Below are 19,841 nucleotides of genomic sequence, written 5' to 3'. Positions count from 1 at the left end.
CAACGCTTTCGCGACAGCATGAAATTGTTTGCAATATGATATAAAAGATATATTATAAAATAATCTATTCTAATATGTACAGAGTTTATGTATGTAGAGCATTACTAGCAATGAACTGATTATTGAACAATATTTTTTATAAATACCAAGAGAAATCTATCGCAGTCATACAGGAGAAAGTGACCAAGTGTATTTTTTTTTAAAAACGTGTGCATTGACTATTTGATATCTTAGTCGCTTAATATTACTCTGAAAAAAATCCCAAACGATTTTAAACTTCGAAGTATATGTTGACATTACAACATTTTGAGTGTGTCTAAATACTTGTTCACAAAATCTGGTTTATCTCCAATTACAGGAGTGATTTTCAAATATGAAAATAACTCTTATAATTGGAGATAATCCAGATTTTGTGAACAAGTATTTGGACACACTCAAAATGTTGTAAATAAATTATCTGATCAAATTATAAGCTTAAATAATAAAAATGAAAATGGTATTTTCTGGCGTTTCTCACGTGAGTGATTATAATCCAGGATTTGGACCTCACATACTAATATAAGAGTTTCTGCTTAGTAAAAAGCTTCTTTACATCTCACGAATAGATGTCTCTAGTGAAGTTCTAGTGACTCAAGAACAAGGTTTCTAAATTGGTTCATATATATATATATATATATATATATATATATATATATATATATATATATATATATATATATATATATATATATATATATATATATATATATATATATATATATATATATATATATATATGTATATATATATATATATATAGAACTTCCAAGAATTTGAGTAGTGTGGTTGTCAATAATGGGTAGAATTGGTGAATGTTACACGTGTGTAAAGTGATCACTTAAACCAGCCTATGACGGTCGTCAGCCCCGTAAATGCCCAGACTTCCATATTCTTCTTCATCTTTGATGGGATGTCAAAAAATAATATATATATTGACATGTTAAAAATGACTAACTGCATTGGTGTTTATTTTCTTGCCAAGCGAAAGTGACTTAAATGGCCCCCCGAAACATTTTACGTTTTGTTAGTTGGTCACTTTCTCCTGTACGACTACGATATGTACATTTTGGTGGATGATTCTTGGTTTGGTTTGCAACAACAATTGGTACCTCTTTCCCCATTCCAGTCTAAGATGGAATATAATTTTATACCATTAGTATAAAGAGATGGAATAAAGTAGTTTCTTTAAAAACCACAAGAAACAGCGAATTTGTGCGCGAATTAATACGATGACAGTGTATAAGGCATGCTGAAAGGTTCCGAATCAGTCGCCGCGTTTTTTTAACAAACGAAAAAATTTTGACATCTGTGTATATAAACCAATTTAGAAACCTTGTTCTTGAATCACTAGAACTTCACTAGAGACATCAATTGGTGAGATGTAAAGAAGCTTTTTACTGAGCAGAAACTCTTTTATTAGTATGTGAGGTCCGAATCCTGGATTATAATCACACACATGAGAAACGCCAGATAATACCATTTTCATTTTTATTATTTAAGCTTATAATTTGACCGGACAATTTATTTAAAAAATGCTATGAAAATAACTCCTGTAATTGGAAATTATCCAGATTTTGTGAACAAGTATTTGGACACAATCAAAATGTTGTAAACGAAAATTTAATAAAATATTTCTTCTTCCTTCCATTTGAGCCTGTATGGGGTATCAAATCAACTAAACAATATATTTTGACATCTCAACATAGAGGAAGAAGAGTAATAAAGAAGAATTCACAGGGCTTATGAATGTAACGACCCAGATCTGTGAACAAGGATTTGTAGACACCAAAAAAACGTTGCGAATACACACAATGTTTGCAAAAGTAAGTACTAAATAAAAGTAATAAATGGATATTTGACACCAAAACAAAACGATTATATGAGTCAAGAGAATCGATCAATATTGATGATCATGATGACGTCATTCCAATCGATTGATGTAATTTAAAACGAAGAATCAAAATAAGATTACCGAGTAAAACAATGGTTAAGTAACGTGAACTTAGACGTGTTATAAAACAAGCAGGTTTCACCTAAGGCGCAATGCAGCTTATTTTGAGTAAAACTAGATTTCGGTCTTGAACCTTGACACGTAATGGTAGAAGCTATCGTCTGAAAGCTATATCGCTTACTCCATTCAACAACGTCATATATCAAAAATCGTTAATTTTCAGTCGTGCATGTTTTCGGAATGCCCAGAAAATGTACTATATCCCAGCAAAAGCGGCATATTTTTAACTTAATATTTACCCGCTACAGGGCAGAAAGTGTTGTTTTTGAATTTCGAAGAAAAGGTATTGTTTAATTATTTTTTTTAAATAAACTAAATATTTTTCAAATGGATAAAAAACCCATCACGTTTTACTTAAAAAGATATGTTGCACAGTAAAAAGTTTCAATAAGTGGCTTGATATTTATTTTTAATACATTACATAATATTTTTAAACTTTAAAAACGATCTCCTGAAAAATCACGTTTTTAGATATATGACATTGTTGAAAGGAGTAAGCGAATTGTCACAAAATTGATTTTTATGTGTTTATTTTGTAATAGTAAAATACAATTTGGTAGACTCAAAAAATCATTGTTTCATTTAACATTTAATAAATAAAGAGATTGATTTATATAAATGTCATTTCAGAGATTCATTGTACTCATGGACCACATAATCGAGATGTTGGGTCGACAAGAAAAAACCTGTGCTTCTAAACAATATAATAACCTGTTACGTAAAAAATAAGTTAAATGTGTTGTAAAATGTATCGCTGATTAAATTGATCAAACGTGAAAGAAATCATGCAGGAAAAGTTGAAACATATTGTGTCATTCCACAACGGATATCTGTTCAGTCGATTGTTATCCAATCCAAGATTAGTCTGGAGTCTCGAGACTCGGCGGGGGGTGGGGGGTGGGGGATGCTCTCCTCCCATCTCCCCGGCTGGACGCTGTTGCTACGCCGGGAGCCGGCACAACACCGCAATGTGTACGTGACAAGCCGGCAAACCTACCACTCAGCAATAACGATCTCTATCGATGAAACTTTAAATCAAACCCAAGTACCTTAATGCAACTTTGGTAGGTGCAATATAGAATTGAGTAGAAAAAGGCAGATTTTTTAATTACCTAACGTGAAAATGACCATAAGTGAAATCTAGCTACGGCTTAAGCAACACCGCTTATCGTGGCCCTACTTAGTCTTCAACTTTTTAAGCTTCATAGCCTATGCCTACTCGTGAGTGGATTTACTCTTTATGTTTTAAGTTACAATAATTTTATGTAATTCTCGAGTGAAAACTCTAGGCAAAAACACTCGGAAAACGCATATTTTAATTTTAAATTATATTACCCACAAACACAAACGATAAAAATAAGTGTAGGGCAATCTCCAAGTACAAGAGCTTGGTATCTTTATTGGAGAGAACAACGTGATTAATTTTAAGATTAAGAAGTAGAAATGTCTATAAAATTAATTGAATTATTAAAAAAAAACTCTTGCAACTATGTGAAAAACGGTGAGTTTATACAGCGATATTACTAACATTTTTATAAATAAATGTAAAAGCAAAAATGACTAACCTCAAACTAAATGTTTTAAATATTAATAATATTGAGAAAATTATGTTTTTTAAATGTCGGAAGAAATTGAAGGTTTCGAGACTTCGAAGTGATTTTTTTTCTTCCGGGTTCACCAAAAGAGAGCGCAGTTGCCGGCTGTCAGAGCGCGTCCTGCCAGGAGTCGATGGGGAGAGAGGAGGTGGATCGGTGATTCGGCGGTACCTGCGGGGAGTACGGGCGCCCTGCACGTGTGGCAAAAGCACTGCAGCACCGAGTCGCGGACCAGCCCGATCAGCATCGTGCCGATATCAAGTGACAGGAGGGGTAGCGAGAGTCAGGACCTGTCGGGTCGAGCGCGAGAGGAGGACTGGCCGCCCGCCGGCAGGGTTGCTGCAGTGGGGCCCTGCGCATGAGCCCGAATGGCGGACACCCCCCGCTCGATACGCGCCCATACTCTCTCTGTTCGTTTTCGCACTTTTCATAAAGTTTCCCCCGTCGAATGTGTCACGAGGCGGGGCGACATAGCCGTCGCCAAATAATGAGGAAGCAGCCGTCCAGACCCCGGCGAGTTATGACAAATTTAACGCCGACAACGAAATGTTTACAACGACTCACAGCAACACCAACAGAGAAATTCATCATTTTAATAATACACGAGGACATAATAAAATACGCGTGGAGCCGATAAACACAACTAAGTTTGGAGTAAGGTCCTTACAATATATTGCCTATACCCAAATTAATAGCTGCCTGACATATAAAATAGAACCGAGTCAGGGATCCTAATTAAATGAACTGAAAAAATACTTTATGGGAAGGTATTTATGTTAGTTCTTAGTTATATTTCCTCTTTTTTTCCTCTAATCATGCTTCTTACCATATGTTTTTTATATGCATTTGTACGGCACCTTTTATTGCTTTATATTTTACATTTTGCCCTGTGTTTTCTTATTTGTTACTTTCTTATCTGTTTTTCAGTCTTGTTAACCTTAATCCAATGTCCCGAAATGAGTAATGGATATAAGTCATGGAGAATATGACTTATGTATACAATATGTTTAAATGAATAAATAAACCACTTAAATGTACCACGCACTAGTGCATTTCATGCTCTTTCATCCAAATTTCAATACTGAAAAAACCTTTAAAAAACTTTTTTTTTATTTCTATCGTGTGAAATTTTCTTCTGAATGTTTATAAATGAAAAGCGTCGAGGCCGAGGAAATGCAATTAAGGGTGCATCGCCCGCTTTAGAAATATCGTGGGCTGAAGGCGGCTCTCCTAATTGCTCCAGTTTCCCCGTCACTTCGCAGGAGTATACTTATCTCGGGGGAGGCCGGAAGCTCCCGGCGGAAGTATACAGTGTTCAGGATACGCGAGGAAACTTCTATTCAAATAATATAAAAATATTACCGGGGATTCATTTTAGAGTTCAAATAAAGTAATCGCAGCAAATTAAATACACATAGCTTATTTTAACAGATAAGATAGAAAAATCTGAAAAAATTACTAGATAAATCTAGCATAAATTGGATGTAACGGGTGCCTTTATTACAACACTGAATATAAAAACAAGTGTTTTATTCACAATTTAGTTAGTTCGGCATTGCATTGACAGGCAGTAGTGGCTCGCATGCGTGCAGGTCGCGCGGACCGAGTCGACAATAGGTAACAGCTGTGTGTGCAATTGTCCTGTAGTCCTGCATTAGTGATGGAGCCTGGAAGTTGGATGAGTCACCTGGGCTGATCGATAGGGCGGCGGCGGCGGGGGCGGGTGTCGGGCGGCCGGCGGCGGCAGGGCGGCACCAGACGAGGGAACATAAACCCTTCCCGCTTGCCGCTACGGGAGCTCGATACGATATCGGGAGTTCGAATGCACTCCTGCGCTTTTCCATACAGCTGATGGAGTTACGTCGAAATTGATCGAATTGAAATGTAGTGGTAAGCAGTGCCCTAACTATAAACGAATGCGTGTGTAGGTATACCGTTTTACAAAAATAAAGTGTCCAAACACACGCTTTCAACCTTCATACAATTTGTATAAAGAAAGAGTGTAAAAAAAAGTGTATTTCGGAACGGATTAAAAAATCCTATTCATTATTAGTTTCGACTCCATGGTAAGTGTTTAGCTCGAAAAAACGTTATTTTTGTTTCGACTCCATGGTAAGTGTTTAGCTCGAAAAAAGTTGGCAATGAATGACGTCACAGAAACGATGGAGTTATTTTAATGTTGGTGTCATTGCTAAATTATTGGCGACTCTATTTATTGATGTCTATGGTCCAACCTCCCACCCCCCCTCCCCTCATATTTGCATAACACAAATGGTAGAGTAGTGGTAAACAAACAATCCATACTACTACTATTACAGCTCTATAAACCATAGACAATAAACCATATGACGTCATAAAACGTTCGATGAAGTATTGTAACGCACGTTTTTCGTTTTATTCAAATATCTAAAGTTTAAACCTTAATATCTCCCTTAGTTCTCTACAGATTTCAATAAGAACGTCACCGATAGTCTTGTGATTCTTCATATTTATTTATTAGTCAATAATCACACATGGTATATTTATTTATTAAATTTTATATTTAAGAAAACAGAAGCAGTGAAATTATGACAAAAAAACCTGATTTATTTTTAAAAGATCGCTCTTGTGACATAAAACCCGGAATTTCAGCAAAAACAGATCGGATGCGAGCCTCATCGAAACAAAGGGATGTCCGTCATATGCGAGAAACAAAGGATGCACGAATGTGCCGGGCATGTACTATTTGTCTAGCAACTATGAAAAAACCGGAGAGCAAAAGTGCAGCATGGCAACGGACGGATTTACAGACGTAAGGGTGCAATATGCGCCCCGTGAATGGCGGCGCTGATGCAAAAGTCGATAGAGGCAATTTGACGCAAACTGCAATATACGTGAAGAGGAAAATGAATGTATTATACTAAACGTCGCCTCTCTTAGACTAAAATAAACTAAAAGAAAACGAATTTTCGAAGTTAGCAAACGTATTATTTTAAAATCAGTGTTCTCCAGTTGCTTAATTCCAAAATGCAATAAAAACTATGCTACGAAATACAAATATGCCACCCTACTCTATTAGGCAAGAAATTAGGTTTTTGTTTGTTGCGTAATTAGAGTTTTGACACAACTGTATTTTTTATTTGGGAATTCAACAGAACATTTACATCAAGTCATTCACATATAAAAATGTTTTAATGGATAAATTTAAACGTTGCAACATTTAAATTTATCCATTAATTACATACATTAGGGTTGGAACCAGGACTCAGAAGGAACCAGAACCGTTGTGTACTGCCAATTTAGCTTTCGGGGAAAGGTTTTTATTTGCTATAACTGATTTCAGTGCACCATTCACTCTGTTCCCAACATTCACTATTATTTCTATATCTTTATCATTTAATAAAATATCAATAACAGGAAAAAAATCTGAAAATTTGGAATTTGATGTCCCGCCTCTGGTTTTGGAATATGCCTACTCTGAATCAAACATTTAACCAGTTCAAAGTATTCGCATTATTTTCCGGGAAACATGTTGGCTGCGGATTCGGGGATAATATCGGAGGGAAAAGGGAAATGTGTTTTGAAGAAAGTCAATTAGGTAGCGTGAAGTAGAAAAAAGTTATCAGCGAGATCTGGCAGGAAAAGCCTCGGAAGCTAATAACTGTCGCCTGTGACAGGAGACGCTGGGGGGTGCTTCCCGGGGAGCGGATTCACCTCACATAACGCCGGCAATAGCATTACGTTAGACTTCGGCATGAAAAAAGAGAGGCCAAAGTAACATCTCTGAGGCGACATTTGTACGAAATAGTGGTGGGCCGAGTACTCGTTCAATACTCGGTACTCGGTGTACTCGGCGTTTTCTTTTACTACCCGTACTCGGCCGAATAACTCGGTTCAAATGACGGAGTATACTCGGTTTAACTAAAGTAATATAATATTTTGGAAATATAATGAAAACAGGAGGATTAAAAGTTGCGTTTATTAAAATTTAATTTAAACAATTCATATTTAAAATTTAGTCAATGCAATTTGTGATGTAATATACGACTCTCCACAGGTTCAGGTAAACAGCCTGTTCTTTTTTTCGTCATAGACATTACCTGATTCTGAAAATAAACGCTCGCTTTACACGGTCCTCGTAGTTGTACATAAAAATACTCTATCTAAATCTAAATGTGCTATCTCTGGGTATCTCATTTTATGTCTTGCCCACCACTCGAAAGGAATCTTATCCTTTGACAACAATCCTTCATTTACATATCGATCCAATTCTAGAGCGATGGGTCTTTTAGGATCGTCGCGCGCTCCGGTGGCTGGGTAGAAGCAAGTTCTTCGAAGAAATTCCAAAATGATGCATGAGCACCTTGTGATTGTCTTAATTGGTTAAGGAGTTAGAATTAGATTCGTTTTCTTCACCGCTGCTGGCACTCTCTGTGACGTCGCTTCATTCAATGGATTCTAAAAACAGGATCTTCCCAATCAATGTGCATTTCTCTGGATTAAAAATCTTATTTGAATCTGGAGTCCAGTAAAGTAGGCAAAGGCATTTGATTGATTGAACCGAGTTATTCGACCGAGTACTCGGTTTGGCAAACATCAAGCCGAGTAATACTCGTACTCGGTAACTCGGTAAAACTTGTACTCGGCGCATCTCTAATACGAACCTATGACGCACGTACACTGCGTTCGCGCGTGAAGAGATGGTAAACATTTTTACTTAAAACGTAATTTCCACTCGGCAATAAAGTGTAATAATAATAAAGCAAGCGACACGTCATAATGAAATTATATGTACATGAAATAGTAATATAATTCCTAAATACAGTTTCTCTTTCTAAACACGAGCAGTACTCTATAAGAGAGCTAACCTTTAGCGCTCGAAAGTTTTTTGGAAGTTAATGTAGTCTATGGAAGAAGTAGTGGTAAGCGTATTTGGCAACCGTACTAGAAGTCCCAAGTTTGATTCCCAGGGGGTGTCAAAATAAATATGGTATTTTTTTATCTTATTAATTTAATACCACCCTGCATTGGTACAAGAGGTGCAGTACTGATCACCTTGGCTTCGTGAAATTATATGAGATAACACTGCCACGATACGACGTAGTGCACTGTGCATCATTGGGTGAGGAAAAGGGTTAGAAGAGGAAAAATTTCCAAGAATTTGAGTAGTGTGGTTGTCAATCATGGGTAGAATTGGTAAATGTTGCACGTGTGTAAAGTGATCACTTAAACCAGCCTATAACGGTCTTAAGCCCCCTAAATGCCCAGACATCGATATTTTTCTTCATCTATGTTGAGATGTCAATAAATAATATAAAAAAGCAATCTATCTGCTTATTTAATTGCGGAGGTAAACTTTTTAGAACGAATGTCTTGAGTACACTTTCATACGCTTCTGTTCGTCATGGAAGGCTCCATGAAATAATGGGCCATTACAGAAGGTAAGCTTATGGCATTGTTTTAGGGTGAAGTAAGTGCTTGGGGGGGGTTGAGGGTAGGAAGATGGGGTGGGGAGATGGCGCCAATACCTCCCCGCAGTGGAACGCACGCGACCTACGCCAACGTCACTATCATCATGACATTATGGTGAATTTAATCAGAAAAGGCCTGCATTTTCAATATCATCGCTTGTATAGTGGGAGTCGACATCATGTAAGTATGGATGAGAAATTCATAGGAAATTTACATTACATTAAGTACCTACAGTATCAAACAGATTAATTGAAACGAAACATTTTCGTATTTTAAACACCCTCTAAAAAAATGTTTTGGGGGTGTTCCTTGTATTATAAACCAAGGCTGCTTCTTTCAGTGACTGGGATGATGAATAGCCAGCAGTATCACCCAATTCTACTGGAAAAGATACTATCAGAGATACAAAAACGAAGGTCAAATGGTAATGGAATATTTCAGCAGGATTTAACTCCCTATCACAAATCCAAAAAAATATATGAAATATTTCACATAATTTTTTTTTCATGTCGCTCACTCCATTCAACAACGTTATATATCAAAAATCGACAATTTTCAGTTGAGCATGTTTTCGGAACGTCCAGAAAATGTACTATATCCCAGCAAAAGCGGCATATTTTTACTTAATATTTACCCGCTACAGAGCAGAAAGTGTAGTTTTTCCATTTTGAAGAAAAGGTATTGTTTAATTTTTTTTAAACATACTTAATATTTTTCAAATGGAGAAAAAACCATCAGGATTTACCTAAAAAGATTTGTTGCACGGTAAAAAGTTCTAAAAGTGGCTTGATATTTATTTTTAATACATTTCATTGTATTCTTAAACTTTAAAAACGATCTCCTGAAAAGTCAAGTTTTTTGATATATGACGTTGTTGAAAGGAGTGAAAGATGTATCCATAAATTACAATGAAATAATTGTACCATATTTTATTCCAATGGTAGAAATCACGATTAGTAAATACACATTATATCAAATTCAATTCCAGTCGTGTTATTCTTTGACTTTTTCCAAGAATTTCTGTCATTCTCCTAATGGAAAATTAATTGAAAAGCTGAAATATTTTTCAGACATCTCATTTAAGCAAGGATAGAAGGCTGAGGAAAAATTCCACGTAGCGATCATTACGTGCCTGTCGGTTACTTCATATCGTAGTCGTACAGGAGAAAGCGACCAACTAACAAAACGTAAAATGTTCAGGAGGGCCATTTAAGTCACTTTTGCTTGGCAAGAAAATAGACATCAATGCAGTAAGTCATTTTTAATAAGTCAATATATTATACTATGAAGAAATAAAACCCTTATTCGCACCCCAATGGTGCATAGGGCACTGTGTCATATTAACGCAGTGTTATCTTGATCGTTTACACATGAAGGAAAGGTGATCAGCCCTCCGCTTCAGGTACCAGCCCATGGTAATATTGAATAAATATTACAGTAAAAAAATCACTTATATTTATTTTACCCCCCTTGGGAATCAAACCCGGGACCTCCAGAAGGGTAGCCGAGCGTGCTGACCATTACACTACTAAGGCGGACAAAACTATTATACTACCAAGTTTAAAATCCTTCGGGATGTTTTTCAGAGCAATATTAAGCTAGTAAGATATCAAATAATCAATGATCACGTTATTCTAAAAAATGCACTTGGTCACTTTCTCCTGTATGACTACGATATTGAAGAAAAAACAGTGGAAAACGGCGAGCAGAGACAGAAAAATGGGAAATAAATGGAATTTCAATAAGATGAGATACTTATCAAATACAATATGAAGTATTGCTGATGAAGGTTAATAGGTAACGTGCGTAAAATAATAATATAAAAGTTATAATTTGAGAATACATATTACCTTATGTCTGTTCAGAGCAGAATATAATCTACTCAAAAGTACTTCTCAACTTGCGAAAGGTCAAATAACATTAAAAAACGATAACAGGATATAATTATAACATAAAAAAATATGATGTGAATTTAGTTGGAAATAGGAGCACAGAAAGACCGAGGAAAATTTAATATGATCAAGAATTTGAATTACTTGAATGTTGTTGGGTCAGGAATAGTCGGAATAATCGGCAGGTATGTATGGGGCGATGCATGAATGCAGAAGAGCCAAAGATTGTTTGCAAAGACAGAGTGGAGTGGCGTTTTAATCTTTTTCTGCCTACCCCTGCGAGACAGCGATGTGATGGTTAGTCAGTTAGTTTTTAGCTGAATAAACTGTATATATATATATATATATATATATATATATATATATATATATATATATATATATATATATATATATATATATATATATATATATATATATACATATATATATATATACATATATATATACATATATATATATACACATATATATATATATATATATATATATATATATATATATATATATATATATATATATATATATATATATATATATATAACGTGGTAATATTTTCCTTTTGAAAATTAAGTGTAAATAATATGTAAAGTGGGTGTATAATAATAAAATAAACAATGTGTTGCTTTGTAATTAAAGTTTATTCTTAATTTATCTTTATAATAATTTTTATATCTATCTATCTATCTATCTATCTGATTCTGACAGTTAATAATGACAGTTAATAATGTTATCGGAAGTCTTTTGTTTTATTCTGAGCGACGCATGCGGCATCTGGTGGTAGAACTGTTTTATGTAGGTACTTTTTGTAAGTACTTAATAAAATGTATAGGTAGGTACCTAGTTATTTTATTACATCTCCCCCTTTGGGGATGAAAATTCATAGTAAAATTTTCACTCGTCCTCCGGATCATCTTCTTGTAGTGAAGGGACTGGTATAAGTTTAGTGATATGATAAAGTTTTTTTTTTTTTTTTTCTTTCTTTCTTTTTTTTCCTTCTTTTTTTCCTTTTTTTTTCTTTCTTGTTTTTTTTTCTTTCTTTCTTTTTTTTCCGTTTTTTTTTCTTTCTTTTTTTTTTGTATTTTTTTTTTCTTGACCCTTTTAAAGTAGACACAGTTTTTTTCAATCCATTTGTTTTTTTCTTTTGAATTCCTTCATTTTTATTCAGATCTCTTAAAGTATCTTCTAATATAACCAAATGTACAACTTTTAATTGTTCATCTGCATTTTCATTCGATTCTAAAACTGGATTCCTGCTTAGACAATCTACTTCTAAATTCTTCTTTCCTGGAGTATATTTTGTTTTATATTTTGTAGTATTTTTTTCTACTTTATTTTTATTTTCATTCTTCAAGCACTGTTTCTGTGTTATTTGTATGTCTTCATTTTTATTCTGATCTTTTAAAATATCTTCTAATTTAACCAAATTAACAACTTTTAATTGTTCATCTGCATTTTCATTCGATTTTAATACTGGATTCCTGCTTAGACAATCTACTTCTAAATTCTTCTTTCCTGGAGTATATTTTATTTTATCTTTCGTAGAAGTTTTTTCTACTTTATTTTTGTTTTCATTTTTCAAGCACTGTTTCTGTGTTATTTGTATGTCTTCATTTTTATTCTGATCTTTTAAAATATCTTCTAATTTAACCAAATTTACAACTTTTAATTGTTCATTTGCATTTTCCTTCGATTCTAATACTGGATTCCTGCTCACACAATCTGCTTCGAAATTCTTCTTTTCTGGAGTATATTTTATTTTATATTTTGTAGAAATTTTTTTCACATGATTTTTATTTTTAATTTTATCACTAGTTCTTAAATTTCCACGTCTTCTTTGACTATCTTCTAATCGTTTTCTTTGATCATCTTCTAATTTTTCTCTCTCACTCCGAACATATTGTAGTAATTGTTTTAATACATCTAATGTTTCATAATCCATTTCCAATTAACAAAATTGTCGTTTTATAACGTGGTAATATTTTCCTTTTGAAAATTAAGTGTAAATAATATGTAAAGTGGGTGTATAATAATAAAATAAACAATGTGTTGCTTTGTAATTAAAGTTTATTCTTAATTTATCTTTATAATAATTTTTATATCTATCTATCTATCTATCTATCTGATTCTGACAGTTAATAATGACAGTTAATAATGTTATCGGAAGTCTTTTGTTTTATTCTGAGCGACGCATGCGGCATCTGGTGGTAGAACTGTTTTATGTAGGTACTTTTTGTAAGTACTTAATAAAATGTATAGGTAGGTACCTAGTTATTTTATTACATATATATATATATTTATAACATTAATAGACATATACATGCATGCATAAATGCAATTACCAAGTTAAACAAAAGAGGGAAGGCTTCATTAAAGGTTTTTATGAAAACAGCCCCTATTATAATGAAGTCCGCCCTTCAGAATACTCAATATGAGTAAAAGTGTCGAGTGGGGTTGGTTTCGGGAGGACTGACTAACCATCACAGCGATGTGATGGTTAGTCAGTTAGTTTTTAGCTGAATAAACTGTATATATATAACATATATATATATATATATATATATATATATATATATATATATATATATATATATATATATATATATATATATATATATATATATATATATATATATATATATATATATATATATATATATATATATATATATATATATATATATATATATATATATATATATATATATATATATATATATATATATATATATATATATATATATATATATATATATATATATATATATATATATATATATATATATATATATATATATATATATATATATATATATATATATATATATATATATATTTATAACATTAATAGACATATACATGCATGCATAAATGCAATTACCAAGTTAAACAAAAGAGGGAAGGCTTCATTAAAGGTTTTTATGAAAACAGCCCCTATTATAATGAAGTCCGCCCTTCAGAATACTCAATATGAGTAAAAGTGTCGAGTGGGGTTGGTTTCGGGAGGGCGGTATGAGGGCGGCATTATCTTGCTGTGGCTTGTACGGGCAGAAATTAACAAAAATGTGAGTGTATTATGCAAAGTGACGAGTTGGTAATATTGAAACGAATATCTAGAGTAATAGAATAATTTAAAGTCGATGAAGAATGAACTTAACCTATAGGTTTTTTCACAAATAAACAAAATCGGGAAATAAATTAAATAAAAGTGGTACTATACATATCCCGCTATTCGTTCGCAACTCATATCAGTGGGCTGTTCGAATTGAAAATTATACGAATACAGAATCCCCGAGTAGATTACAATTATTCACAAGGCCGAAACAATTTTAGATCATGAAAAAAACATCGAAAAACTAACAAAAAATAAATCAATGAAGGGTTTCGCTGGAAACAACAAAAAACAAACATTTCAAACTTATGTTGAAATTGAAAATTATGTTGGATTACTCGTTTTAGGGAACGTAATAATTCCATTGATTCAGCAGTCACTTTATGTCAATACATCCCATCTATTTTAAATTTAAGTTTTACTTGGCAAATACCATTAAATAGTGGTATTTATGAAGTAAAACTTACATATAAAACACAATAATTCATTAGTTAAATTTAATAAAACGATTCGTAATTATTAAAAACCATGATAAAACAAATAAAATAAATAAAAGATAAAACGAAGTGAAGTAAAACAACTCAACTGCACTTTGCTTGTACCGATGAGGGATGATGTCGAAAATGAAATGTAGAGAAGAGTAGGGATTTTATTACTCGGGAGATATTTGGGAACTCTACTTGAAAACTTGTCCGAAATTATCTGATTTTGGCGATGTTTCATAATGCGGTTCTTGATAATCGACAACACTGTTGTTGAATATTCAAGGGGTTGATGTTCCCGTTGAATGCAGATAGGTACTGCAATGTAATTAATTTTCTATTATTAATATTTAAAGCATTTATTTGTCGTTAGCCATTTGATTTTTTTTTAACAAGAATGCCAGTTATGTTAGTATATAACCAATCACCGAGATTTTTGTCTACCGGTTTTGAGACGTACCCGTCTCTTCGTCGGGACAATTAACACTTGAAATAATACTACACATCACACCAAGCGCTCCCTCATTACAGAGGTCCTCGAGTCGACCGAAATCGCATGTGATTAACATTTTGCGTAGTTGAAGGTGTGTAAATAGTGATATGACGCGTAGTATCGTTTGCATGCTGTTGTATTGATTGTCCTGACGAAGAGACGGGTACGTCTCGAAACCGGTGGACAAAAATCTCGGTGAGTGGTTATATATCAATATTACTAAATTTTTGTTAAAAAAGTACTCAATTTCCTAACCAAGCTCAGTGTGATCAATGATCCAGCATTTTCCAAAATAATGTAGTACAGAAAAATACGAATATCGAGATGTACGAATGACGGGGTTTAACTCTATCATTTTATAGTACGAGTTTTTTTGTAATCGTACAGATTGTTACTATTTATACTTTTTGAACCAGGTCCGCTGAAAACTTGTAGTGTATTTTTCTTCAGAGAGCAGTGTGAATAGTTGCTTTAGTTAGAGTGCAAATAGAAGGGTGGCCGAATGGGTAGGTATAGCGGCACTCGACTCGGGGTAACTCGATCAGAGGCCACACGGAGGCTTCAGGGGTGGCGCGGGTGAGGGTAGGAGGGTAGGGGGAGGGGGGGGGGAACGCAATTAAAAATGTCTGTGGTATTATTATACGCGATGGAGAAGAAATTGCGAGGCGAAGGAAACACTACGCCGATGCTCACTTGCATTTATTTGTGATATAATTTGTAGTTATTTGAGATTTTAAAACAAGTTGGTAAAGTTGTTAAATTTTAAATTTATTTTTACTTTTATTTATTTATTTCTATATGTATATGACAGCAAAGCCAATTATAATGTACACAACTTTATACCTATTTTTAAAAAACGAACAAAAAAAACAGAATAATTTACACTTAGGAAATACATACCACACGATGTTAAAATATATTGTGACATGCGTTTCGAAGCATTCCGATTCATTTTTAAACACCGTATACTGCCAAATTTGATCAAACTTGCATGGATAGCAAAACGTTTTTTTTTTTACTTGATACATCACACTTTTTATTAAAATCTATTGTTACACGCGTTTCGATGCATTCAACATCATTATACGATATTTGATAATGATTTTGAATGAATCGAAACGTATAGCTAACATCGGAATATACAGCTCTCGTTCTCCGTCTCTCTACGTTACATCTTTTTTCTCTCTATGTAACGAATTGCGCCCAATAAACGTGACGCGTCCATAAAATTGATTCTCAATTCTCATCCGATTATCGAATACCGAATCACTTCCATAGCATAAATACGAATCGACAGTTCTCTTTCCATTTTGTAAATAATCATTTTTTAAATAATGAAATAATCGGCGCAGAGTATAAACTTGTTAGCGAGGGCGGCAACATAAAGCAGGCGTCCAGAATGCAGCCGCCAGCCGCCAGCCGACAAGCAGTAGGCAGCGCCCGCCGACACGAACTCAAATATTTATGCTTCACATCAACATACCCTCTTCCCGGAAAGTCGGCGACTACTCTGGCCGAGAGACGAGCCCGGTTGAATTTCACCACCAGACGGAAATTCACTGGGCGTGAACACACAATTGTTTACACAGAGTATTTCACTCGGAGCTTGTGGCCAACGCCTGATAATAAACTAACTAACTAACTAACTAACCATCACGCCGCTCCCCCGCAGGGGTAGGCAGAGAGAATAGAACGCCACACCACTCTGTTTTTCCAAACATTCTTCGCCTCTTCAATTCAATTTATTTATAATTAACATACGCATTACAAACTTGAAATTTAAAGCGTATACATTAAAATCGAAAATAAGCAAGAATACTATTGCTTAAGGTGTAGAAGAATCCCGCTTCGGAAAACTCCTTCAGACACATGAAATAGATCAATATCCAATGAGATATTGTTCAACATAGTGGTAGCTCCTCTTACAGGCATAACCATCGGCAGGTTGGTCCTGTATGGGAAACAATCTATGCTGACGCTGTCTCAGGTAACTATCGGGAACATACAGACAAATGCTCCGGATAATTTCAGGATTATCGATCATACCGCGCAACAATCGATAAAAATGCGTAATAAAATACACATTCCTCTTCCACGTTCATGCATCTCCTCATACATACCCGCCGATTACTTCGACTCCTAACCTGACCGCTTTCAAGTATTTGGCATATCTGATCGTGTCAAGTTTTCCAATAACATTCGCCTTATAAATTTGTTTTACCGTTCTTTCTTCGCTCATTCGTTCCACATGTCCAAACCATCTCAACACTCTTTGATAATAAACTAGAGTAATTATACAACCGAGTGATCCAATTCTTTGATGCTGTTGGATTGTTCCTGCATTCCTGGGGTTATCTGATTCTGTGGCCTCTGGAGATTTTCTCTAATAGGGTAGTTCTTACATTATTTATATTTCTTAATAATTATGGATTTTTAATTTAAATATCACATAAAGAACTCTTTGAGTAAGCAACGATCATCGTAAAAATAAGTTTTTAATTTAAGTTTTACTTGGTAAATATCACTATGTCTTAAAATGTATTGTGAAACTGTTTCAATGTATTCCACATAATTTTTACACAACGCCGTATTTACATTAAAACTATGTGATTTGCATCGAAACTAGTGTCACAATAGATTTTAAGAAATAGAATTTTACTACGTGAAATTAAAACTTGATTGATATTAACAAAAAAGTCGAATCAATTAAGAAAATATGGATTGAAACATATTTTTCAATTTAAATTGGTGAGAGGTCGACAAAAAGTAAATAAGAAGCAAAAGCCAAACTCAAACCATCTCGACATAAAGTACCAACATTTTCTGAACTCATAGATATATTAGTCAATCTAATGATATCGCTCATGATATCAATCTCATGATATCTCACATATCGCTCACTCCTTTCAACAACGTCATATCAGAAATCGACAATTTTCAGCTGTGCATGTTTTCGGAATCCCCAGAAAATGTACTATATCCCAGCAAAAGCGGCATATTTTTAACTTAATATTTACCCGCTACAGGACAGAAAGTGTTTTTTTTGGATTTTGAAGGCAAGGTGTTGCTTAATTCTTTTTAAAATATACTAAATATTTTTCAAATGGAGAAAAAACATTCAGGTTTTACCTAAAAAGATCTGTTGCACAGTAAAAAGTTCAATAAGTGGCCTGATATTTATTTTTAATACATTTCATTATATTTTTAAACTTAAAAAACGATCTTCTGAAAAATCAAGTTTTTTTTATAAATGACGTTGTTGAAAGGATGAGCGATTTGAGTTCACAACAGCCATATATGTTGGATTGAGTTTTCTCAATCCAATGACTACACTACTGTCATGAGATGCTATACATAGAAGTTCTGAAAATTTTGAGTAGTGTGGTTGTCCATTATGGGTAGAACAGTGAATGTTGTGTGTAATCGTTATATGAGAGGTCATAAGCCCTGTAAATATCCAGAATCAAATGTTCTTCTCCATCTATGTTGAAATATCGAAGGCTTTATTCCTGCCCGACTGCAATACGCCGTTTACCTTTTTATTTTATATTTTTTACTTTTAAGTGCGTTTTACTCCAGGACTTTGTATTGTATAACCCGGAGCACGGCGCGGTCGTTACATTTTATTACTCAGTTGGCGAGCTGCTGATAAAACGAAATGGATATGAACTCCTGTAAAACATCTTTTCGCACTACAAATAATAAATAACCCCCAAATAAGACGTTTGACTTTAACAACGCATTAAAACGCGGAATATGCCTTGTTTCAGTCTTATTTTCTCAAATTATACCAACTTAATACGCGCATTCATAAATCCGGTTCAAATTTGACCTTGTGACAAAACAAAAAATGAATTGGACCAACTCCTTGTAACCTTCAACCATCTGATTATATTTTTTCACAATATTTCGAGTGTGTCAAAACCTTTGTTCACTAGTTATAAGTTTGTGTCGAAAAAGTAGCATGCGAAATAAGTTGTCGATTCAAAGATATAACATGTATACAATTTCGGAAATTTGATTAGTCTGGTTGTCAATCATGGGTAGAATGGTGAATATTACACCTGTATAAAGTGACCACCTAAACCACCCAATGTCAAGTCGTAAGCTCCGTTAATACCCAGACTTCCATATTTTTTCATAAATTGATTCGGCAGTCATTTTGTGGTAAAAATGCACCCATTTTTGATTGATGGTAGATTTTTACCACAACGTAACTGCTAAATAAAACTTAAATCATAAAACCATATTCTTCTTCATCTATATTGAGATGTCAATATTATTATACTTTAAAAACTACCTGTCCTATATTCCCTACATATTTTTCATATATTTTTTATTTACATAAATAGTATACATTCATTTAAGGAACGATTATAAACAATTAAAAAATATTTTTGCAGAGACCCACCAAGCCACCTTGTGTGTCTTGTCGGTGGAGTTTTTACGAGTATACATACGAGTGTAGATAAAATTTAAACGATTTTGAGATAATCACTAATCTAATTTAAAAAAAAAACAACGAAAATCAGTACTGTTGAAATATTACAAAAAAGTCAAACAACGCTGATATTCAATACAGAGGTCGTAATTTAAATACATTATTCATTAGTTGAATTAAACCACCATTAATACAAATATTGAAGTCGCAAATCGACGATCATTATACTAATAATAAGCTTTTGTTGTGAACAAATAAAAATATAATAAAGCTTAGGAACATCAACGATTATTGATTAGATTTACATAAAAAAATTCTAAAAATA

The 19,841-nt window shown here is 33.7% G+C and overlaps 1 protein-coding gene across 3 annotated transcripts in view; it reads right to left on the bottom strand.

Moving 5' to 3' along the window:
- stai (stathmin) overlaps nt 1–19,841 on the bottom strand; it is a 90,962-nt gene that overhangs the window by 24,352 nt on the left and 46,769 nt on the right. For 2 of the 3 annotated variants that reach the window (XM_088273175.1, XM_088273177.1), the window contains exon 1: nt 3,817–3,963. The exons of the other annotated variant lie outside the window; for it this stretch is intronic. In XM_088273175.1, coding sequence (XP_088129301.1) covers nt 3,817–3,892 — 76 coding nt within the window. In that variant the 5' untranslated portion in view covers nt 3,893–3,963. Of the gene's footprint in view, nt 1–3,816; nt 3,964–19,841 lie in introns of those variants that run through there. 3 annotated transcript variants of the gene reach the window in all.

The sequence above is a fragment of the Brachycentrus maculatus genome, unplaced genomic scaffold (genome assembly GCF_059751285.1).
Source record: "Brachycentrus maculatus isolate JH-2025_06_01 unplaced genomic scaffold, ASM5975128v1 h1tg000559l, whole genome shotgun sequence".
Lineage (NCBI taxonomy): Eukaryota > Metazoa > Arthropoda > Insecta > Trichoptera > Brachycentridae > Brachycentrus > Brachycentrus maculatus.
The sequence above is the reverse complement of the archived record's forward strand: the minus strand, read 5'-3'. Positions and strand labels throughout refer to the sequence as shown.